Genomic DNA, 20765 nt, shown 5'->3' with positions numbered 1-20765 from the left:
GGGGCTGGAGCCCCGACCCTACTGTCCACACGTTTCTACTTGGCTCCCAATTCCAGAAGTCGGGTCACTCTGATCACCACCCTCTTCTGAAGCAATCCCAAAGCTGACCCCGCACTGCCTTCCAGAATACTCTGTGGTGTAAAAGACACTAAGGCACAGACTGAGGTTAAAAGCAGGAGCCTGGAGGCGGACAGGCCTGGGTTTGAGTCCTGGCTCTGCTTCTTCCTGCTGTGGGACCCAGGGCACATCCCACCACCTCTGATCCTTGGTTTGCTTGTCAAGAAAACATGCTGACCTCACAGCACTGTGGGGTTTGCTGCAAAGCACTTGCAAAGCCACAGAGGAGATGTTTGGGAAGTGAGGGCTGCCCTTGGAACAGTTTGCCTGAGGCTGACCAGCACCCTGAGCCGCACACCGCCCTGTTGCTCTCTTGCTCCTGATGCCGGCTCCACAGGCCATCATCACACTGCTCCCTGGCCCTCCCATGGGACTCAGTGTCCTCCACTCCTGGGACTTCCCCTGAGGCCTCCTCCTGCCTTCTGATTCTGGCCTAGCCTTTGGGCTCAGGTCTTACTTCCCTGGTGAAAACTGGATCCCTGACATGAGGTGTTGTCACACCCAGGAGAGAAAAAGTAACAGCTAACAGTAGCACAGCCCTCTCCATGCAGCAGGCACCATCTACCATCCCAGGACTCCGTGTACACGAGCTGTTAACTCTGCATGGCAGCCCTCCCCAGGAGCCACTGTCACTATTGCCCTCACTGCCACTGTCACTATTGCCCTCACTGTACAGATGGGAAACTGAGGCACAGCCTGTGAGTGGAAGAATCAGGATTCTTGCCCAGGCCACCAGGCTGCAGAGCCTACAAGCGTGACTCTGTGCTCAACTGCCATGTTTATATCATAGAGATGACATGTACAAAGACGTATGGTGTGTGAAACATAATCACATTTGGTAAAAAATATACACTTTTATATGCAGAAAAAAAATTCTGGAAAAAATGATGAACAGTGATTACCTCTGGGAAATGGGGTCCTTAGAAAGTAGAAAAATGGACTTTTACTTTTCATCTGATACCCTTGTGAACTGTCTGAATTTATTTTACCATAATCATGTGTTATAATAACAATAATAGTAAAAACCAGTTTTTAAAAAATTGACATCTAGACTTCATCATTTTGTAACTTAAGAAAGTGAAAAAAAGTCTTCGAACCCTTGAAGAAATAAGATGTCTTGGGCTCCTGAGGATTTTGAAATCTACATTTTCTTTCTCATTTTCTCAACTGCCAGCTCTGGGATTTTAACAATGAAAGGAAGAGAGGGTGGCAAGTTTTTTTCTTTTTTCTTTTGGTTAGGTCATATTCCTCCCCAAATTAGAATTCCAGGTCTAGGGTAATTCTGGCTCCATTAAAATGCTCTCTGGGCAAATGAAAGCTTTAGATCCCAGAGCAAAACAGAAAGAGAAAAGAGAGAAAGAGACATATCCCAAAGCGCACAATGTTTCTCCATGGGAACTGGAGGGGGACTTGCCCATTCCCCTTCCCTTCAGATTTCCCCATTTCCCAGAATGCCCTGCAGGGGGGAGCATGTGACTCGGTGCAAGGCATGCCACATGCTGTGCCCATCAACCCCGGGAGAGGGAGCAGGCCGAGCCTTCAGTTCATCTACCACAAGACCGGGCATTGCCCACAAGGCTCTCTCCTCTGAGAGGGGTGTAAAAGGAGCTGCTGAAAACTTTAACACGTGCTCTCTCTCTCCACCCTAGGAGTCCTACTTCTGGGAGTGTGCCTTTCAGAACAGCCTCCATCAGCCCACGTGCGCCAAGTGTACGGGGACGCTTCGTGCAGTCCTGTCTGTGGAGCAAACACAGGAGCAGCCAGCAGGGGAAGGGCGAGGCCCCCACTAATACCATGTAGCTGCTAAAGAGAAGTGGAGTTGATCCACACGACACGGGAAGAGGTTCTCCCAGACAGGTCACGGGAATAAAGAACAGTGTATATAGTGTGAAGTCATTTTTAGAAAACAAAACTCACACACAGCTTAGCTCCCTATATTGAAGTTCACCAAACTCTCAGCTCCAAAACTGGATTGGGGGGGTGGGGTTCACTTTCTAAAGAACATTCCTCGCCACAGCCCTCAAGGTCCCAAACAATCTGCCCCCTTCCCCCCTCGCCTTCATCTCCTTCCACACAGGCCTCCCAACGTTCCTTAAACATACCAGGCATGTTCCTGTCTCAGGGCCTTTGCACTGAGTGTTCTGTCTGCTTAGGGTGCCCTCCTAGAATTCCTCATGAATGGCAGTTTCTCATCCATCCAGCTTAGCTCACATGTTACCTCCTCCGAGAGGCCTCCCTGAGCATTTAACCTTCTGCTTCTCCTTCCCGGCCTCAGTGTGCTCGATCCCGCAATCCTGCGCTTTTACTGCATTAACTCCTGAGGATCTGTCGCGTGCACTGTGCATTTGCAGACCCCCTCGTCCCACCTCACCTGCAGCCTCTGCATTGTGTCCAGTGTCAGGAACAAGGCCTGCCACACTATAGGCAGTTCCCTGTGTACCATACGGAACCAACCTTCCACCCACCCAACCTCCCTACTTATTTTCTTCCTTCCTCCCTCCCTCCCTTCTCTTCCTTCCTTTTACAACAAGCTTAAATGACTATTACTATTATTTGTTTAAAAGCACGGTCTGTCTGTCTGTCTGTCTATCTATCTATCTATCTATTTATGGAGGGCGCAACTCACACTGGCCCATGTGGGGATCGAACTGGCTACCGTGGTGTTATCAGCACCACGCTCTAACCAACTGAGCTAACCGGCTGCCCTTAATGACTTTTACAAAACAGAAAAAAGTATAGAGATACTTTGTAAGGAAAGCCAAAAGAACATGAGTATTCCTTCCCCACTGTTTGTGTTCATTTACTAAAATTCCCTTCCCAGCTCCCAGGACCACAGGACTAACGGTCCATGCCTGATTCTACAGTGGGAGGTGGCTTGCCGGAAATAATCATGCTAGAACTTTCTCCCCGACCCTCAACTCTGCCTGTCTCATCTGCTGCAGGTTTCATGGCGTGAGACTATTAGTGGTGGCCTGTCATGACATATCTGAAGGGAAAAAGTACGACGAAAATTCAGTTTGGAGAGTCAAATTGATCGTTTTTGCTCTTACCTCTCTTTCTTCTGGAAGAATTTCCTTATGTATTCTCTACATTGCAAATTCTAGGCAATAATGTAGAATGGAATTAATTCCAGGTTAAAAAAAACACACGAAACTGGGCTTGTACAGCTTGAATCTTTTTCCTTTTTCTCAAGATCTCCAGTCTCCATAACTGTCAAAACCTAATGACCTCTGAGGAAAAATGGACTGCTCTCTGACCTTTAAAAAGAATGAGATCACCTATTTGTTAATATGGAACTGTCGCTAAACTATCTGAAGAGAAAAGAGCAAGTGATAAAAGCGTAAGTGCAGAGACAGGAGGTGACCGCAGTGATACAGAAAAGGGGGAGCGAGGGAAGTGCACACAATCCCATGTGCTTGGTCAAGTTCGTCACATTTCTGGAAGGATGCAGAAAAAAGGAAACAATGGTTGCCTCTGGGGAGGGGAGCCGGATGGCTTGGGGCCAGGGAAGGGAGAGGCTGTTTTCACTGCAAACCTTTTGTACTAGTAGTTTTTTTTTTTTTTTTTTAATGCTGTGCTTGTTTTATGTTTCAAAACACAAATGAAGAAAACATCCAGAAGGATGTACCTTCTTCTCAAGGTTCTGACCGGCAGCACTGGAGAGAATCTCTAATTTGCCCACATTGTCTGAACTTGGATTGTGTCATGTTGTGGAATTAAACCACTCGTATATTAGAAAAGAAAAAGACGGAAAAATTACAAAGAAGGCTCTACAGTTAGGACCCAGACAACAGGGCCTTCTTTTTCCTGTGTTAGAAGTGGAAAGCGACCAAAGGCTCCAACTTGGCTGGGCCTGGTCCCAGCTCACTTGGCTTCTGGCCTCCAAGTGGGGCGGCTCCCTCAGGGCCACGTTAATTAAGCTAATTAGCACCACTGTCAGCCTGCCTGAGCTGGGGGTTCTGCCAACGAGCTGGCTGCGGAGGACGTTTATGGGTCTGTACCTCAAGCGGCAGAGGAAGTTTCCTAGAAGAATAGCTGGGAGAGGCCCCGGGGGCTGGGGGGCAATCCTGCTACGGGGTGGGGTGTTGGCATTCCCCTGCTCCTTCTGTGGCTGCACTGTTGGACCCAGGGGCCCTGAATCTGAGAAAGAAGGGTGCCCAAATGCCAGATGCCAACCACCAGATGGCCAGGCCCGTCGGCCCAGCCAATAATAGCGGGACACTTCACTATGACTCACTGTAGCCTCACGCCACCTCTGGCATACAGGCACTCCTGTCTTTGACTTTTAAGGCTGGGGAAACTGAGGCACAGTGCATTGAGGACGCCCAGAACCCACGTCGGACTGATGTTGAGCCACCCTAAGATTCACGCACGAAGAAAGCAGTGCTCAGTGTGTACAGATTGTGGTACCAGTGGCTCCTGGTGATGTGGTCCCTCCGGGGCAGGTGTGTCTCGTGGGGCTGCATTCACTCCTCACAGGAACATACTACCATCACCTCACTCTACAGGTGAGGGACATGGTGACAGTGCAGCTGGATGTGAACTGAGGTGGTCTGACAGAGCTCACCTCCCGAGCACTCACTCTCTCCCAGGCCCCGGGCTGCCCTTCACACACGTTATTTCATCTCATCCCCTTAGTGGTCCTACATGAGGCAGGGCTGCCCCTCTTATGGATGACAACGCTCGGGGCCTGGGCCCTGGGGCATGACCCAGGGCTTGCCCTCCTAACCACCACTCCACACATCAGGCAACAACATAGGTTGTTTCCTAGGGCCTGAGGGACAGGGGGCAGCAGCCAGGGGCCTAAATACATGAATCTCATAACAACCCTATGTGGCGGGGCTGACCCTCCGAACACTCAGAGATGAGTGCTGTCAGCGTGGCTGTTTCCTGGAAGAACAGATGCCTGTTCTTGGCTGTGTCAGCCTTGTGAGGAGTCTCAGGATGGCCAAGCGGCCACTAGCCTGTAAGGGCAGTGCCAACCCTTTACTTGGGTCAAGACCAGACTGCTGGGGCGGAGGTGCCCATGATGGCTGGGAGGCAGCCTGCGTCTCTTACTCTGCGGGACTCCAGCCTGGCCTCCTCGGTCAGCTCGGAATGCCACTGGCCTAATGATCCCCTCACCTGCTAAGCCCTGTGCAGCTTGAACTCAGTGCTGGGGGGCCTCACATGGGTTAATTCAGTAAATCTTCACAAATACGCTGAGGTGGGGACGACTGTGATCCCAGTTTAAAGAGAGGGAAACTGAGGGGTTAAGGAGGAGGTCAGCAGCCAATGAAGGATTCCTGCCCTGACCCCCGCGCTGTTTGCTCCTCTAAAGGTTGGGAGAGGGCAGGCCAATGAACTAAGGATCCTGGGACAAAGTGGTCAGAACAGGGCTGTCTGGCCCTGTCCTAGGCAGAGCTGGGGCCTGCAGTAGAAGGGCTGAGTGCGAGGGACCTACATTGATTGATACCTGCTCTGCCAAGTGTTGCTGAAAGCCCTTTACCTGCGTCAACTCGTTTAATCCTCACGACAGAACCATGAGGGGTAGCTACTTAGCATTCTATTCTCCAGATGAGAAAAACTGAGGTACAGATTGGTGAAGTCAACTACCAAATTCATTCGGTTGGTTAAGGTTAATCACTGCAAATATTATGATTGCTGGTTTTGCAATTTTTTTGTCCCACAAGGTCACCAAATATTATGAACTCATTCCCCCAGGAGTAATTACCAAATCTATTACATTTCTTTGCCTCGTTTTCCATTGATTCTGGTCAGAGACCTCTAACACATTAAAAGCAACATGACTGAGACTGTGCTTCTTTCAGAGGAATGGTAATAGTCACGGCCAACACAGGGAGCCCTGCCTTTCAGCCACGCTGCCCACTAGGGCTATGCAGACTTGGACCCACTGATCCTGCTGGCTACCCCATGAGAAGGATCCTATTCTTACCCCCATTTCCAGATGAGGAAACTGAGGCACAATTAGAAGTATCTAGCTCAGATCACCCAGCTAAGAAGTGGCAGAGCCAGGACTCATGCCCAACAAGATAACCAACAGAGCATCTCGTCATGTGAGCAGCTCAAGGAGGACACGCATCCAAGGCAGGGCACGTGCTTTCCCGTGGGGGAAAACAGGCAGTAAAACAGAAAAATGTGACAGAATGATGATGGCAGGGGCTATGGAAGGTTGAGAAGGCCCATTTGAGGAGGTGGCAGACAACTGAGCCCCTCTGGAGCCAGCCAGAAGATCCGGGGGGAAGGGCACCTTAGGCATTGGAGAGCCTCTGCAGAAGCACTGAGGTCGACTTGTACTTGGCAAGTTTGAGGAGCGGCAAGTGTGGCTGGAGGGAGTGAGTGATGGGACGAGTGTGTGGGAGGAGATGAGGGCAGAAGGGCGAGGGGGCAGAGTGTGCAGGGTCTGGGCAGGAGTTTGGGCAAAGCACATGGTACACTGACGCCTGGTACGAAATATCTGCTCAGTAAACATGAGCCTTCATCATTAATCCTGGGAGCAAGAAGCCACTGGCGGTTTTAATCGAGGGAACGGAGGATGAGAACCTGGCTTCAGAGCACCCTGGCCTAGTGGTGAGGTGCGTGAACTGGATTCTCAGTGTGAGCTCAGCAGGCTCGCCTGCCTGCCACCATCTCCAGGAACACTGCTTCTGTCACCTGATAACTCTGTCCTCATGAGCTCTGGGTCATCCACACATTTGAATGGCTCCATCCAGGTCAGGAAAGACAATTTTACAAACAGGATGGAGGAGGGCAGATCTGTTCACACCCAACAGAAGAGCCTTGAGCCAGGACTCCCAAGCTCTGATCCAAGTTTCATCCCTTAGCAGCTGTTTCTCTGAGCCTCGGTTGCCTAATCTGTAAAGTGGGTTCACCTCATGGAGCTCTTGTGAGGATTCAGTGAGTTAATTCACGTACAAAAGCGAAGACCTGAGATGGGCATACAATGAGTAATCCATAAATGTTAGATATCATATTTGTTTACCTTAAAAACACAAAAACCCTTTAACTGCATACTCCTCTCTTGCTTTACAGCAAAACGCCTCAAACAAGCTACATATACAGCTGCCTCCAATTCTGCCCTATCCTTCTCTCCTGTACCCTCGAGTCACCTCCCTGAGACTCAACCCAACACTCTAGTCTTTGACGGCTCCCAGTCCGTCACCCTTGGGCTCCCAGGACCCCACATGTGCCCGGGCTCCGCCTCACATGCTTTGAACATGGCAGGGCCTCAGGCCCAGTCCTACACCTCCCCTCTCTCTACCCACACTCACGGCCATGGTGAGCTCCTCCAGCTTTGTGCTTTTATGCTGACGACACCCAAACTTCTCTCTCCAGCCTGACCTTTCCTCGGAGCCCCAGACTCCTTACCTGACTGGCTCCTCAGTCTTCTGCATATCAGAAACATAACCCACCGGGACTGAGTTCCGGAGCTCTCCCACAAGCCTGCACCTCGCTCAGTCCCATCTCAGCTCAAGGCAAATCTACCCTTTGGGCTACAAGACCTGCTGTCATCTTCCACCTCCCTCTCTCACACCGCGGCCCATCTGCTCCCGTTTCAGAGACTCTATCCTGAAGTGCCCCGCCTCCCTCCTGGGCCTCCACCCTGTTCTCGCCCCCTGGTCTCCTGCCTTGGACCATCACAGCAGCTCCTCCCTGGTCCCTGATCCTCACAGGCCCTGCCCCACATGCAGCCACAGGGACCCTGGGGATACCCGATTTAGATCACGTCCCTCATCTGCTCCACACCCTCCCATGGTGCCACCTCACTTACAGCAGATGCCAAGGCCCTTGCGGGTGGCCCATAAGACCCTCCACAATCAGTCCTCAGAGACTCTCTGACCTCATATGCTCACACTGCTGCAGCCACACCAGCCTTCCTCCCGCAGACCAAGCACACTCCCGCCTCAGGGTCTTTGCAGTTGCTATTCCCTCTGCCTGGAATGTTCTTCATCCAGATACCACACAGTGCTAGCCACCATTTGACCTACTGCATGCTTTTCTTAGCTATCCTATTTGTTGTCTGTCTCTCTAAAATATCAGCTCCTTGGGGCGGGGGGGGGGGGTGTCTTTGTTCCCTTATTCATAGCTGTGTTCACATGTGTTCACAGTGTGTACACTGGCACAGAATCCTGATGAATGAGTGACGGAGGTGTTAACCTCTTCCTTGCCCCGAGACGCCCCGCTTGGCTCTGCCAGTGCCTCATTGGGTGTCCAGGCACTTACTTCTTTGGGTCAGTGAAGGGGAGCGGCCGTGGTGGGGGCTCGTCCGTCCTCTTCCACCCTGTTGGGTGCTTATTGCGCACGGGCTGCTTGGAGAAGAAGGACTTGGGGACGGAGGCGGAGAGCTGGAAAGGGCTGGACTGGGCCAGCTGTGAGGGCCGAGGAGTCTCTGTGCTGGCAGTCTTGTAAACCTGAGCGGGGTAGCCAGCCCTTGAGTTCATGTCACTGCGAAGTAAAAACGAAAAGAAATAATCAAAATCACCGCGCATTTCACAGAACTAATCTGTTTAAATTTACTCTTGGGAAATAAGAAAATTTATTCACACAAGAGAGACACAAACACATTACTGCTGTGAAGAATTCTAAAGGTAAAGCTGCCTGCACAGCTCCCAATCCCACTCTAGGAATGTCCTTGTAGCACATTTGGTATCTTTATGGGAATCTTAAAAAGTCATCCCCTGTGGGTGGACGACCCCCACAGTGAGATTCCATCTGCTGGGCACAACCTATACATCTGAAGTTGGGGTCCCATCTGCCTTTTTAGAGGCAACCAAGGCTTACAGTTTGCTCTACTGTCTTCTTAACCTTTCCCCATGCAATACAAATATACATGTGTATACAATCAGAGAAATAGGACCTTTTCTTGGGAGGTGGGTGGGTGAGAGAATTATGTTTTTATGTAACTGGGATTCTGTTAATACATTGCTCTGTATAACCTGTGGGTTTCTTTGTAAAACTTAAAATGTACCTTTTTATGTAGCCTCTTCACTCAAAAAAAAAATTTAAGGCACCTAGTACACATCAGACACTATTTCAGCTGAACTAATCTAAAACCACAGCTCAATATCCCAAATGCTGAATCATTGTGGAATTAATGCTACTATGAACCTCATGCTATTAACCAGGAGCCAACTCTTGGGGACCCAACTACTTACCCCACTGAGGCAAATGGACTCTGTTTGGGGTAGTCAGGAGGGCTTCCCTAAGGAGGCAATGGCTTCTGAGCTGAGAACTGAAGGATGACATTTGACCTCCCAGAAATCCATGCCACAGAAGGCTTGCACAAGTACATGCAAGCACTTACAAGGATGGTCATCGCAGTGTTGTGTGTAATCAAGTTGGACATGGACTGAATATCTTTTAATAGGGGATTAAATAGATCATTCCAAGCATACCCATATGATAGAAAACAACGCAGCCAGTGCAAAGAATGAGGGAGATTTCGGTTTGTGGATGAGGACCGATGTATGAGCTACAGTAATGATGGAAAGCATGCCTCTGCTCTTTTTCTTTTTAGAAGGTACATATATTGTGATTGGTTTTTTTTTGGCTTTGTCTTTTTTTACAAAAAGGAATATACAGTTTTTTCCCAACTGTAGGTCATGAAATCAATCTAATGGCTCTTGACCATTAAATAAAAAAAAAAAAAAGAAAAGAAACAGACTAGTATAAAAACATCAGTGAACATGGGAGGTAAGGATAAGTGGTTTTGTGAAACTTCGTTAGGAATGTCCATTCTGGGTTGTAATGTAAAATGTTTTTCCTGTTTTGGGGAATGGTTAAAAATGTTTGAAAAAACTGGGCTGATACAAGTCTGGAGAAAAATCTCTGGGGGAGTGTACACTAACTGATTATCACTGGAGGTAGTAATGATGGGGGACGTGAACAGAATAAGTCAAATGAAACCATATAAATGGCACAGGGCAAAAAGGAAGTGCCATCTGACACCTCAGTCTCCCCCTTTGAAGCAACTTTAGTCCAACCTTTCTTCTTTGAGCACCTGTGCAAACAAGCACATGTGAGTCAGAGGGAGTGCGTATCCTCCCAATTTTTCTTTGTAAATGGCAGCAAAATGGTAAGCCTGCGCTGCACCTGGCTTTTCCTTAACAGTATGTTCTACAACTCTCTCCATGTCTGTCCATACGAGCCCCTCTCTCTTCAATGGCTGCAGAGGGTATACTCTATGAATGTATCACAAATGACTTTAACCCTAACTTTTACTTTCTACAGCACATATTTCTCTACCTTGTCATCAGGCATGTTCAACTCCTGTGAGCTGAAAAACATGAGATGATTAAAGAAGAAAGGGAAAAAGGTGAACACCCCTTGTCTGTGTCTGCCAGCCAGCTCCATCCATTACCTCTTTTGAGATGGGTTCGTTCCCTCTTCAGACCCTGGTGCAGACACTGTGGGTGTCATCCTAATCCCCTCTCACCCTATAAGTAAAGGCTGATTTTACTCATCCCTTGATTGATCAAGGTGACCTGTCACCCAGGCCACGGACAAATCCTGATTAACTGATGGCACTTGTCTGGGATGGGTTTGGAGTGGTCCTGTGATCTATTTCTGGCCAGTGAGATGTTGGGGGGTGTGTGCGTGCGTGCGTGTGTGTTGTCTGCTGGGGGACAGATCTCTGTTAAAAAAATAAACAAAAACCACTTGCAGAACACATCACTTCTTCTTCCACTGGACACTGTGACTATCTGGGTGAATGACAGTCGCATTGAGCCTGTGAAGAGAGCCAGCCTGTAGGCTGATGGAGGCAGAACAAAAAAAAGGGAAAGAACCTGGGTCCTCGAGTCAATACATTACCCAATTCTGGGGGCCTCCCTACCTTGGGACTTCATGTTCTGTGAGCTCAGAGCTTTCTTCCAATTGAGCCGAGACTTTCTGTTACTTGTAGTCAGAGGCACTGCCATCACTGTGTCTGTCTTCACCCTCTCGTATGCTGTGCATCTCGGTCCAGTGCTCTGAGGCAGTGTCCGTTCCCACACACCCATGGACCAGGAGCCTCCCCGGTGCCCAGGGCAGGGTGGAGTTCTCATGGGCCTCCCACTCCACAGGGTGAACACTCTTTCTTTCTAAAGTGCCAGCGTGACAGGTGTCCTCCCTGGGCCTCAGCTTTGACACGAACAACAAGGCAACAGTACCAGGCGGGGGATGGAACATGGGCCGTGGTGCTCACCTGACTCAGGTTCCAATCCCAGCTCCACCTGACACAAGCAACCTTCGCTTGAGTCCCTTCCCCTCAGTGAGCCAGTTTCCTCCTCTGAGAAATTAGGCAACGACAGCACCTGCCACATGAGATCACATGTGCAAAGTGCTCGGCACAAACCGGGGCACTGGGGATGTGCTCCCCGACTGCATTTATAAAGGGATGTGGTGTGTCCAGGGGCTAACGGTCTGGGCTCCGGGTTCAGCCAGGACCAGGGTGGGGCACCCAGAGAGGCTATGCATTAATCCATGTTATATCCTAAGGGAGCACTGAAGATTTTTTTGTTGGAGTAAAAGGTTTACCAAAAAATCTGGAAAACCACAGGCTGGATGGAGAAATCACACAGCTGCATGGGCACGTGCAGAACTCTGGTCTAGATGGGTGGCCTAGGGTGGGCGACAGGCACAAAGGGAGCTGTGCCCCCACCTGCAGGAGGAAGAGCAGTGGCGGGGCAGGTGGTAGTGACAGTGTGACTGCACACAGCCTGTGAGCACCGCCAGGCCCTGCTCTAAGCAGGTGTCACTTCATTTAGTTGCTCCAGCAGCCCCATGAGGCAGGAACTACCACCACACCCACGTTTCAAGTGGGGAAACTGAGGCTCAGAGAGATTAAATAACTTGCTCTAAATGGCACAGGTGGAATGGGATAGGGCCAGGGAGCAAACCCAGGCAGTCTGGCTCAAGAGACACCGATTTTAACCACCAACCTGTATTCTCAATGACAACAGCAGGCGCGACAAATACATAGAAGTAACAGAAAACCTAGCAGCAGCTGACATTTTTGGACTCAGGTATGTCTCAGGCCCTGTGCTAAGTACTTTAGTGCATGGTGTTGGTTCATCCCTGCTGCCTTAGACCACAGAGCCTATCATTACCCCCATTTTACAGATGAGGAAATGGAACCTGAGAGAAACGAAGGAGCCTGACAAAAATCACACGGTTAGTTAGTAGTAGAGCTGTGATCTGGACACAGACAGTCAGAGGCCAGAGCCCAGGAAATAACACTCCTCACCCCGATACCCTGGGTGGGCCCCTGCGGGCCCCTCACGGTTTGGCCTTTACTGCTGGACCAGTCTCGCCCTCTGTCCCTGGTGTCTGGCTTGAGAGTCAGTCAGTCCCTGCATGTGGCTGGAAGAATGCTCCTGGGTAAGAGCCCTGAGTGCCCACATTCCACCCTGTGGCCTGAGGGCAGAAGTGGCAGGTCTTCAGAGAGTGGAAGCAGAGAGACTATGGGGTCAAAATTGATGTGGATCCAACCATCCAACCAGTACTGGCCACCTCCAACAAGCACTGCCCACGCCCCATCACGGGGGCCTCCTCACCCCCAACACACAGCCATTGGAGTCTGGGAACAGCCACGTCAGATCACAGCCCTCTTCACAGGACTCTCTGTGGCTCCACCTCACTCATATTAAAAGGCAGAGTCCTCCGTGCCCACAAGGCCCCATGGCCGTCTGGTCTGGTCTGTCCCCTCTGCCCTCAGTTCTTCCCAAACAAGCCAGAAACATTTTACCTCAGGGCCTTTGCACTGCTCCCTCCCCCGAGATCTCCGCATGATTCCCTCCCTGCCTTGAGATGGCCTGGGTTTCTCTTCCCAAGCTGACTGCGACTCTCTGAGGTCTCTGTCATATGTGACCCCAACCTCCCAGCTAACACAGGCAGGGTGGGCCCCAGCGGCTCTCAAGGCCCTCGCATTACCTTTTGGGGCTGTGCCCCCAGAACAGTATCCTGGAGACTCCCGCAGCACAGCCTGGGGAAGAGGCCACGTGCTTCCTGCCTGCCTGGGAACGCCCAGCTGTGTCAGCTCCACGTGGAGCCAGAGCCTCTGATTGCCCCTAAACAGCTCTGACAAATTGCTCTGGAAACCCAGGAAGCTTTGGAGTGTGTGCTGCCTCGGGAGAGGGCAGGGGGCCAGGTGGCTGCCCGCCTGGGATCACTCAGCCCACTGTGGTGCCCACAGTAGGCGCTGGCGCCTGGCAGTGTGCCCAGAAGCTGGGCTCCCATGACGAATGTCTGGGGGGAAGAGTCTGTGAAGTCACTGAAATCTTCGATGGGCACAAGTCGCTACAGGCTGCAGTGCTTTCTGCGGCAGAGCTGGCAGGGCTCTCGTGCATGCGGGCGCGGGTGAGGGGGGTTCCCTGCTCGTGCATGACAGGGCACATCCCTTTCCCAGCAGCCCTCAAATTTTGCCGGCAAATTCATTCCCTTCTACCCCGGAAATAATCCATTTTCCCCAGAGTGTTTTTCTCCCCAGACCTCATCGCTACCTGGCATGTTAATAGTCATATCTCAAGGTTGCTCAGTTGTCTGTCTGTCTGCCTCACTCTCTCTCTAGGAGAGTGTCAGCTCCATAAGGGAGGGACTCGACTTTGTTCCCTGCTGTGTCACCATGTGGGGAACACTGCCTGGCACACAAGGGGTGCTCTAGTGTCAGGCTGGCCCAGCCCTGCTCTCCTCTTCTCTCAAGAATCTCAATGTTCCCCGTTTGCAGCAGCCTCCTGCTACTCTGTGGTCTGCCCCAACTCTTACACAGCTCGCTGGCAGTCCCGGACCTGAGCCTGTCTCCCTCCTTATGTCCTGGCAATACTACTTGCGGAGGCCTCCTTGGTGGCTCTGTCCTTCGGTCCAGGCCCCCTTCCTTCCCACTGACATCTCAGCCTCAGCTCTGTCCCCGAGACTTCACCTCCACTCCTGCCCCAGCACCATCTTTCAAAACATAAACCTGCCTGCACTACAGCTCTTAGGTCAAATCTAAACTCCGTAACGTGGCTGACAGGGCCTTGCGTGGTCTGGCCCCCGCTGACCTCCCCAACCTCCCATCAGCTGCTCCCTCAATTTCTACACTTGAACCAAGAGGCCTGTGTTCAGTGACCTCACGGCACCCACCCTCCTCCTCACCTTAGACCTGTGCACATGCCACGCCCTCTTCAGGGACACCCTCTCCACACACAAGCTTTCTTTTTTTAAAAATTGCCCCCATCCAGCAAAGTGGATAAACTATATACGCACACTTTAGCCAACAGTTACAAAGCAAACACCCCTATAACTGCATCCCAGGTCAAGAATATATTATCAGCTCCCCAGAAACCCCTTTACCTGCTCCCTCCTCCTTATCCGGCTCATCCTTGGCAGAAATGACCCCTCCTTAGGGCAATTAGCCCCACTCCCCCTGGCTAGACCTCCCCTTCCGGCCCTGCACCATACCCACTCTCAGATCCCAGTGGGTCTCCTCCACAGGCTTTCTTTCCCTTAGGATAATTCAAACATTACTTTGTAAGTATTTGCTCGCTGTCTCCTCTGGTACCCTGTCAGTACCAAGCCAGCCTGGGCCCTGTCTGCCTGCATTGCTCAACAGAGGGCCAGACACACAGTAGATTCATTGTATGAATAAACACAGGTGCTACACTACAAAGTACTGTGGAAGTAGAGACAAGGATGGCCCCCGCAGGTGGGCAGCAGGCAGTCACTCCAGCTGGGCCCAAGGGAATGGGCCAAGCAGGGCTGCCCGGGGCAAGGGGCAGTGTGGCCAGAGGCAGGCAGAGGCACACTGGGCCTCTTGAGCATAGGTGCTCAGCGACAGCCTGGGAACTTGTGCCCAATGAGATGGGAAGACTGTGGGAGGACCGGTGGAGTGAAACCACAGTGGGTCCTGCACATCTTCTGTCTAGAACACTCTGCCTTCTTGGTTCCCTGGTTAGCTTTGCCTCTTACATCCAGGAAAACCCCTCCTGCACCTGGGTCAAGACCCTCCTTTGGGCGCCCACATCCCAAGTGCTTTCCTCACTCGGGCTCTGACCACTCTGGCAAGCACTGTTTGGGGACGGGTCTGTGTTCCCTACTGGACTTTGAGCCTTGAGAGGGCAGGCCTGGGGCTGTCTCAGGCATCATGGTGTCCCTGGCGCTGCCGGTAACAGGCTTGACCCAAGACAGATTCTGATTTAGTTAGTTTGAAGCAGACCTCATCTTTTTTATGACATCCCCTGTGACTCTAATGACAGCCAGGCTTGAGGTCCACTGCCAGGTACTGTTCTAAGAGATCTACAAACAGTAGCTCATTTAATCCTCACCACATCCCTAAGGTAGTTATGTGATTTATCCCTCATTTCACAGATGAGGAAATTGAGGCCCAGAGAGGTTCAGTCATTTGCCCAAGGCCACAGAGCCAAGACAAGGCAGAGGGAGGGCTTGAACCCTCGTGGGCTGACTCTGGAGCCCATACTCTCATCAACTATGAAGGATGTTTCTTTAAATTAACTCATTTAATTTTCCTGAACTTGTCCAAGGCAATATCTGTAAAATCAGGGAATGAGTGGTAACACTTTTCCTAATACTCATTAAAGTAAACATATATCCATTTAAAATAAAACATTTTCCTCCCCTACCACCCAAATCACCGCGAGCACCCCATTTTGGGAAATGCTGTTCCACACTAGAGCCTGGTTGCCTAGGAGAAAACTTCGGGAAGCAGCTTTAATGAGTAGATAAGAATGATTTGCAATTAGCATCAATTGTCTGTATGCAAATTAAAGCTCCCAACCAACAGGGCCTGCTTTTGTAGGGCCCTCTTTTGCAGTACAGTCCTCTCCCATTTTATTGTCTTCTTTTCTGGGTTCAGCAAATCCTTCTCTCAGATGCAGGGTAATTTTATACCCACCCTCTGCCTCAGCCAGTCGACTCCCCAGTGCTGCTGCCTCTGTCACAGAATTCACAACCCTGCAGTTCCTCAGGTTCACTAACATGGGCCTGTGCCCAGCACAGGGGCCACGAGAGCAGAGACCTGGGACCCTGGGGGCACAGAGTCCCTCTCCGTAGGTGCATTTTGACATCTGTCTCAGTGACGACCTGATTTTCTTCTGTCTACCTCAGTGATGGTGGGCTGAGTTGAGGGCTGGGGGCCTGGGCCGAATTTCCTCATTATTTCTCCTCAGCTCCCAGCACAGGGTCTAGGACATGACAAATCCCCAAGAAATATTTGTTGGTGAAGTGAATGGACAAATAAATGAAGGAAGGAGTCAAAAGAGTCCACGAGTTCCAATGATTAAGAACTAAGTGTGTAGGGAGGCAGGCTGAGACGGAGGCCTAGCTTCCTGGGACTCGCTTTCTCTGCCCACCTCACTTTCTCCACGGACCACGGCGAGGGGAAGCACTGATATATGGGCACTCTCACATACGGTGCTTTCCAAATGTGCCCCAGAACCACTGCTGAGTCATGACATTATTTCAGGAAGTGTCAAGCAGCATTCCAACATTTCAAATGGACAAGACTAGATCCAAGTGCTTTGCTCAGTCAGGCTGAGTATTCTTTGGGAAATTTGTGCTTCATGGTTTTTAACATGGGTATTTCTGTACAGACATACACACAAGTCCACTGTGGGCTGTGTCAAGGAGGTCCAAGGCCACTGCCTGGGTCTGAGACTGGTGAAGGCGTCGGGAAGCCAAAGGAGGTGAGGCCCTCAGATGGGGGTCCCAACCCAGCCTGGCCCTGCTCAGGTGCTGTCAGGGCACGGAGGCTGTGGCCTAAGGGGTCCACCCCTGGGATGGAAGCTCAGTAATCCTTGCCTGGGGCCGCAGATCTCTGAGGGGGCCCATGGACCAGGCTGAGTCCTGTGACTGCATACCGCTTTTTCTGCCTCTGCATTTTTCTGGGATGTGGTTCACGGCTTTCATCAGATACTCAAAGTGTGTGATTCAAACTCTAGGTTGTTGGTTCGTCAACACCTGTTCTTCCTCACTGACTCCCCTGCTTGCCTCTCTACCAGGGATTCTCGAAGTGTGGTCCTAGGACCTGCAGCTCAGTATCTACTGGGAACTTTTATAAATTGCCTATTCTTAAGCTCTACCCTGACTTACTAAATTAGAAACTCTTTAACTTCCAAAATATTAATGTAAAATAATAAATATGACTTTTTGGAGATTGAAAAAAAGAAACTCAGAGTTGGAACCAGCTTCTGCGTTGAACAGCTCCCTCCAGGGGACTGTCTGGGGACCACTGCCCTTCACTGTGTTGGCAGGAAGGCTAAACCGGGATGTCCCAGAATTCTTTGTAGCTGGAATGGTCATGTGACACTGCTTGCTGAAAGGGTTTCTGGGAAAGCTTTTACTTTCTCCATAGAAAGGGAGCTGCATACACGCTGCAATCTTTTCTCTGTTTTCTGCCCCCACGCCCTCTGGGGGCACCACAGTCATCAAGAGACCAGGAAGTTACAGCCAGTGTAATAAGAATGGTGGAGCAGGAAGACTCAGGGAGACAGGCCTTGAGGCCTTTCCTGAGCTGATGTACCAGCCTGGCAGCTGCCCTCTCTGGAGCTCCCATCAGGGGACTGTTAAGCCTCTATTTGTTTAAGCCACTGTGGGTCAGGTTTCCATTACCTCCAGCCAAACGCACTCCTAACAGATACAGTCTGTGACCCCAAAAAGCATAGCAACCACTGGTCTCAGCAGAGGGAGAAGGAAAGAGACAAAGGGTCAGAGTAAACCAGAGACGATGAGATAGTCGGGTTTCTCTCTCTCTACTGGATTCTTGAAGGCTGAGGGATGGGCAGCAGGGGGTGCTAACGAGCCTCCTAATTCTGTGAATAAATTACTGTGTAAGCCCATACATCTGTGAGCACGTTTCCAGGGAGGGGACCCTGCCATCAAGACTGTGGGGGAAGTAGAAGGGGGTCAGGACTTCCTGCAGGGCCCGGGAGAGGAGCAGTGCCTTACCTGGGCTGCCTTGGTGGGTCACGGCTGCCCCCGGCCAGCCCTGTGGGGGTGCTGGAGCCCGAGTTGTACAGCTTCTGTCGGTAGCCCTTGCTCTGGCCAGAAACCGCAGGGGCGGGTGAGACCTCCCGCCGCCTGTCTGCATGGTGGGACCGGCCAGCAGCCTCGCGCCCACCCCCACAAAGGCCAATAGTTCCTGGGGGCTTGTGTGGCTTGGCTGGCCGAGGTGCTTTGGCCAGCGACATGCAGCTGGGGCTGGAGGTGTAGAGGGTGGTGTCAATGCCGCTGTCACTGGAGCCACCCTTGGAGAGGGGGTCTTGCTCTGGTTCCAGAGGGTCCAGAGGGTCGAACCAGCGGTCGTCACTGTGGCTGCTGGATGCGTTGCTGGAGAGGGTATTGCTGCTGGAGTGACTGGAGTACTGAGGCTCGCCCTGGAAAGCAAGAGGACTGTTATCCCTAGATTCCCGGGCAGGGGCAAGCTGCCCTCCCTGGGTCCTCCCTCTGCTCGAGTGTGACCCCTGAAGCCAGACAGCTTGCAACTCTGGCCCTCTCACTTACTGGCCATGTGACCTTGGGCAAGGGCCTCAGTTTCCACACCTATAAAATGGGGTTGACAATAACCCTGCCTCATGGGGTTGCTCGGAGGGATAAATGACATTATGTATGTATTGTGAGCCCATAGCTCAAGCTCAGCAAGTCTAAAACTCAGCTCTGGGCCTTCCCTCTTGGATCTGCCTGTCCCTGTCTTAATAATGGCTCCTCCATCTTTTCAGCGTGGAGTCACCCTAGAGTCTACTTTTGCTCTCACACCATGTCCAGTCCAACAGCAAATCCTATTGCCAGCATCTTCAAAACAGATCCAGAACCCCTCACCTATCTTCCTTCCGTGGCTCCATCCACCATTGCCTCCCGCTGGACCATGGCAGCAGGCTCCTCCCTGTCTCCCAGGGAGACAGGGCCTCTGAGGCCCTGCGTGATCTGGTCCCACGTTCTGGTCTCTAACTCCATCTCTCCCTCCCTCTTGATCACTCCTTGCTGCTCTCCTAGCATGCCAGGCACACTCCCACTTCAGGGCCTTTGCACGTGCTGTTCCCTCTAGCTGCAATGCTCTTCCCCCAGATATTTTCATGGATCACCCCTTACTTCATCCAAGGTCTTGGCTTAAAGGTCACTTCTTCAAAGTCCTTCTCCAAGGACCCTAAAATCAGCAGTGCCTGATACTCTCTTTCCCCTGAACGGTGCTTTGTCTTCCTTTCCCAGCAAGGATCACTTCTTGGAGTTACATGATGTATCTGTTCATCTGCTTATTGCTTGTTGCCCCCACTGGCACGTCAGCTTTGTGAGCACAGGGGCTGGGCTGTTCTCTTCATCCCTGTGGCCCCAGTGCCTGGCACACTGTAAGTGCTCATCAAACATCCACTGAATGGATGTGAACAGACTGCCAAGTGCTCACCTAAACTATCTCTGCCTCCTGGGCACACCAGACTACATTTCCCAGCTTCCCTTAGAGTGAGGTATAGTCACATGGAAGTCTTGGCCAATGCAATAAGTGGAAGTGATTTACGCTATTTCCAGGCTTGGGCTACACTTCTCACCTGAACCTCTCTCCCTCTACCCCCATCTGCTGAAAGGAGACAGGGACCCAGCAAAGACCTCAGAGGCCTTGTGGAGCCACAAGAGGGAGGGAGTGTGCGCTCCTGAATCACCATGTGGAAAGCTGCTCACTGAATACTTGCACTGAATTGTTATGTAAGGAAATAAACTCCTATTGTGTGAGGTCACTGAGATTTGGGGACTCTGTTATAGCAGTTAACTTACTGCCACAGACGGAATATGTTCCCCAAACTTCATATGTTGAGTCCTAATCCCCAGTGTGATGGTATTAGGTCAGGCCTTTGGGAGGCGATTACATGGTCATGCGGGTAGAACCCTCATGAATGGGATTTTATAATCCTCATACATATTTACCTGTTTATATGTATCTCATAAATAGGATTATAAAATCTCTATGTATATTTATACCCTTATAAAAGAACCCTACTGAACTCCCCTGCCATTTCCACCACATGATGAGGTGGCTGTCTATAAACCAGGAAGTGGGCCCTCACCAGACACTGACTCTTCCTGTACCTTCATCTTGGACTTCCCAGCCTATAGAACTGTGAGAAATACATTTCTGCTGTATATAAGCTACCCAGTCTATAGGATTTTTGTTACAGCAGCCCGAGTTGCTGAAGACACCTACAATGACCGATGTAGTAATGAGGAAACTGCCTTGAGCAGATTGAAGGGGTTTATTCTAGATGACACAGTTGATGAGGGCTGGAGCCAGGATGTGTACCTGGCCGGTTCTAACTCCAGCATTCAGTCCCTCTGCTCCAGTGGAAGGAGGCAAAGGTGCTCGCTCATGTGTGGCATTCAGAGGCCCACAGCCACACCAGGCAGGTGAAGCTTCCGGGCCCACAGCAGTCACTGCATGCCAAGCAGCCAACACCTACAGCCCAGACTCCCCGGGTGGCGCAGGTGGGGCCCAGACTCACTTTGGAATGCCTGTTGGGGGAATCTTTGCCTGCTGCGTCCTGCCTGGAGGCGTGCTTGCTCCCGCTGCTTCCAGCCAGGGCTGAGAGCCGGGCCTGGGCGGGCACATGCCACAAAGGCTCTGTAGGAAGACAGGAGACACACCAGCAGTTAGAGGTGACTCAGGCCCTGGCCCAAGTCCACCGGAAGAATCT

The 20765-nt window shown here is 51.2% G+C and overlaps 1 protein-coding gene across 1 annotated transcript in view; it reads right to left on the bottom strand.

Annotated features, from left to right (window-relative positions):
* Positions 1-20765, bottom strand: part of SIPA1L3 (signal induced proliferation associated 1 like 3) — a 218799-nt gene that overhangs the window by 13351 nt on the left and 184683 nt on the right. Inside the window, 3 exon segments of the mRNA XM_033127388.1 lie at positions 8341-8562; positions 18037-18464; positions 20574-20692. Of these exon segments, the coding sequence (XP_032983279.1) occupies positions 8341-8562; positions 18037-18464; positions 20574-20692 (769 nt within the window).

The sequence above is a fragment of the Rhinolophus ferrumequinum genome, chromosome 15, assembly GCF_004115265.2.
Source record: "Rhinolophus ferrumequinum isolate MPI-CBG mRhiFer1 chromosome 15, mRhiFer1_v1.p, whole genome shotgun sequence".
Classification (NCBI taxonomy): Eukaryota; Metazoa; Chordata; class Mammalia; order Chiroptera; family Rhinolophidae; genus Rhinolophus; species Rhinolophus ferrumequinum.
This window is presented reverse-complemented; position numbering and strand designations above follow the sequence as displayed.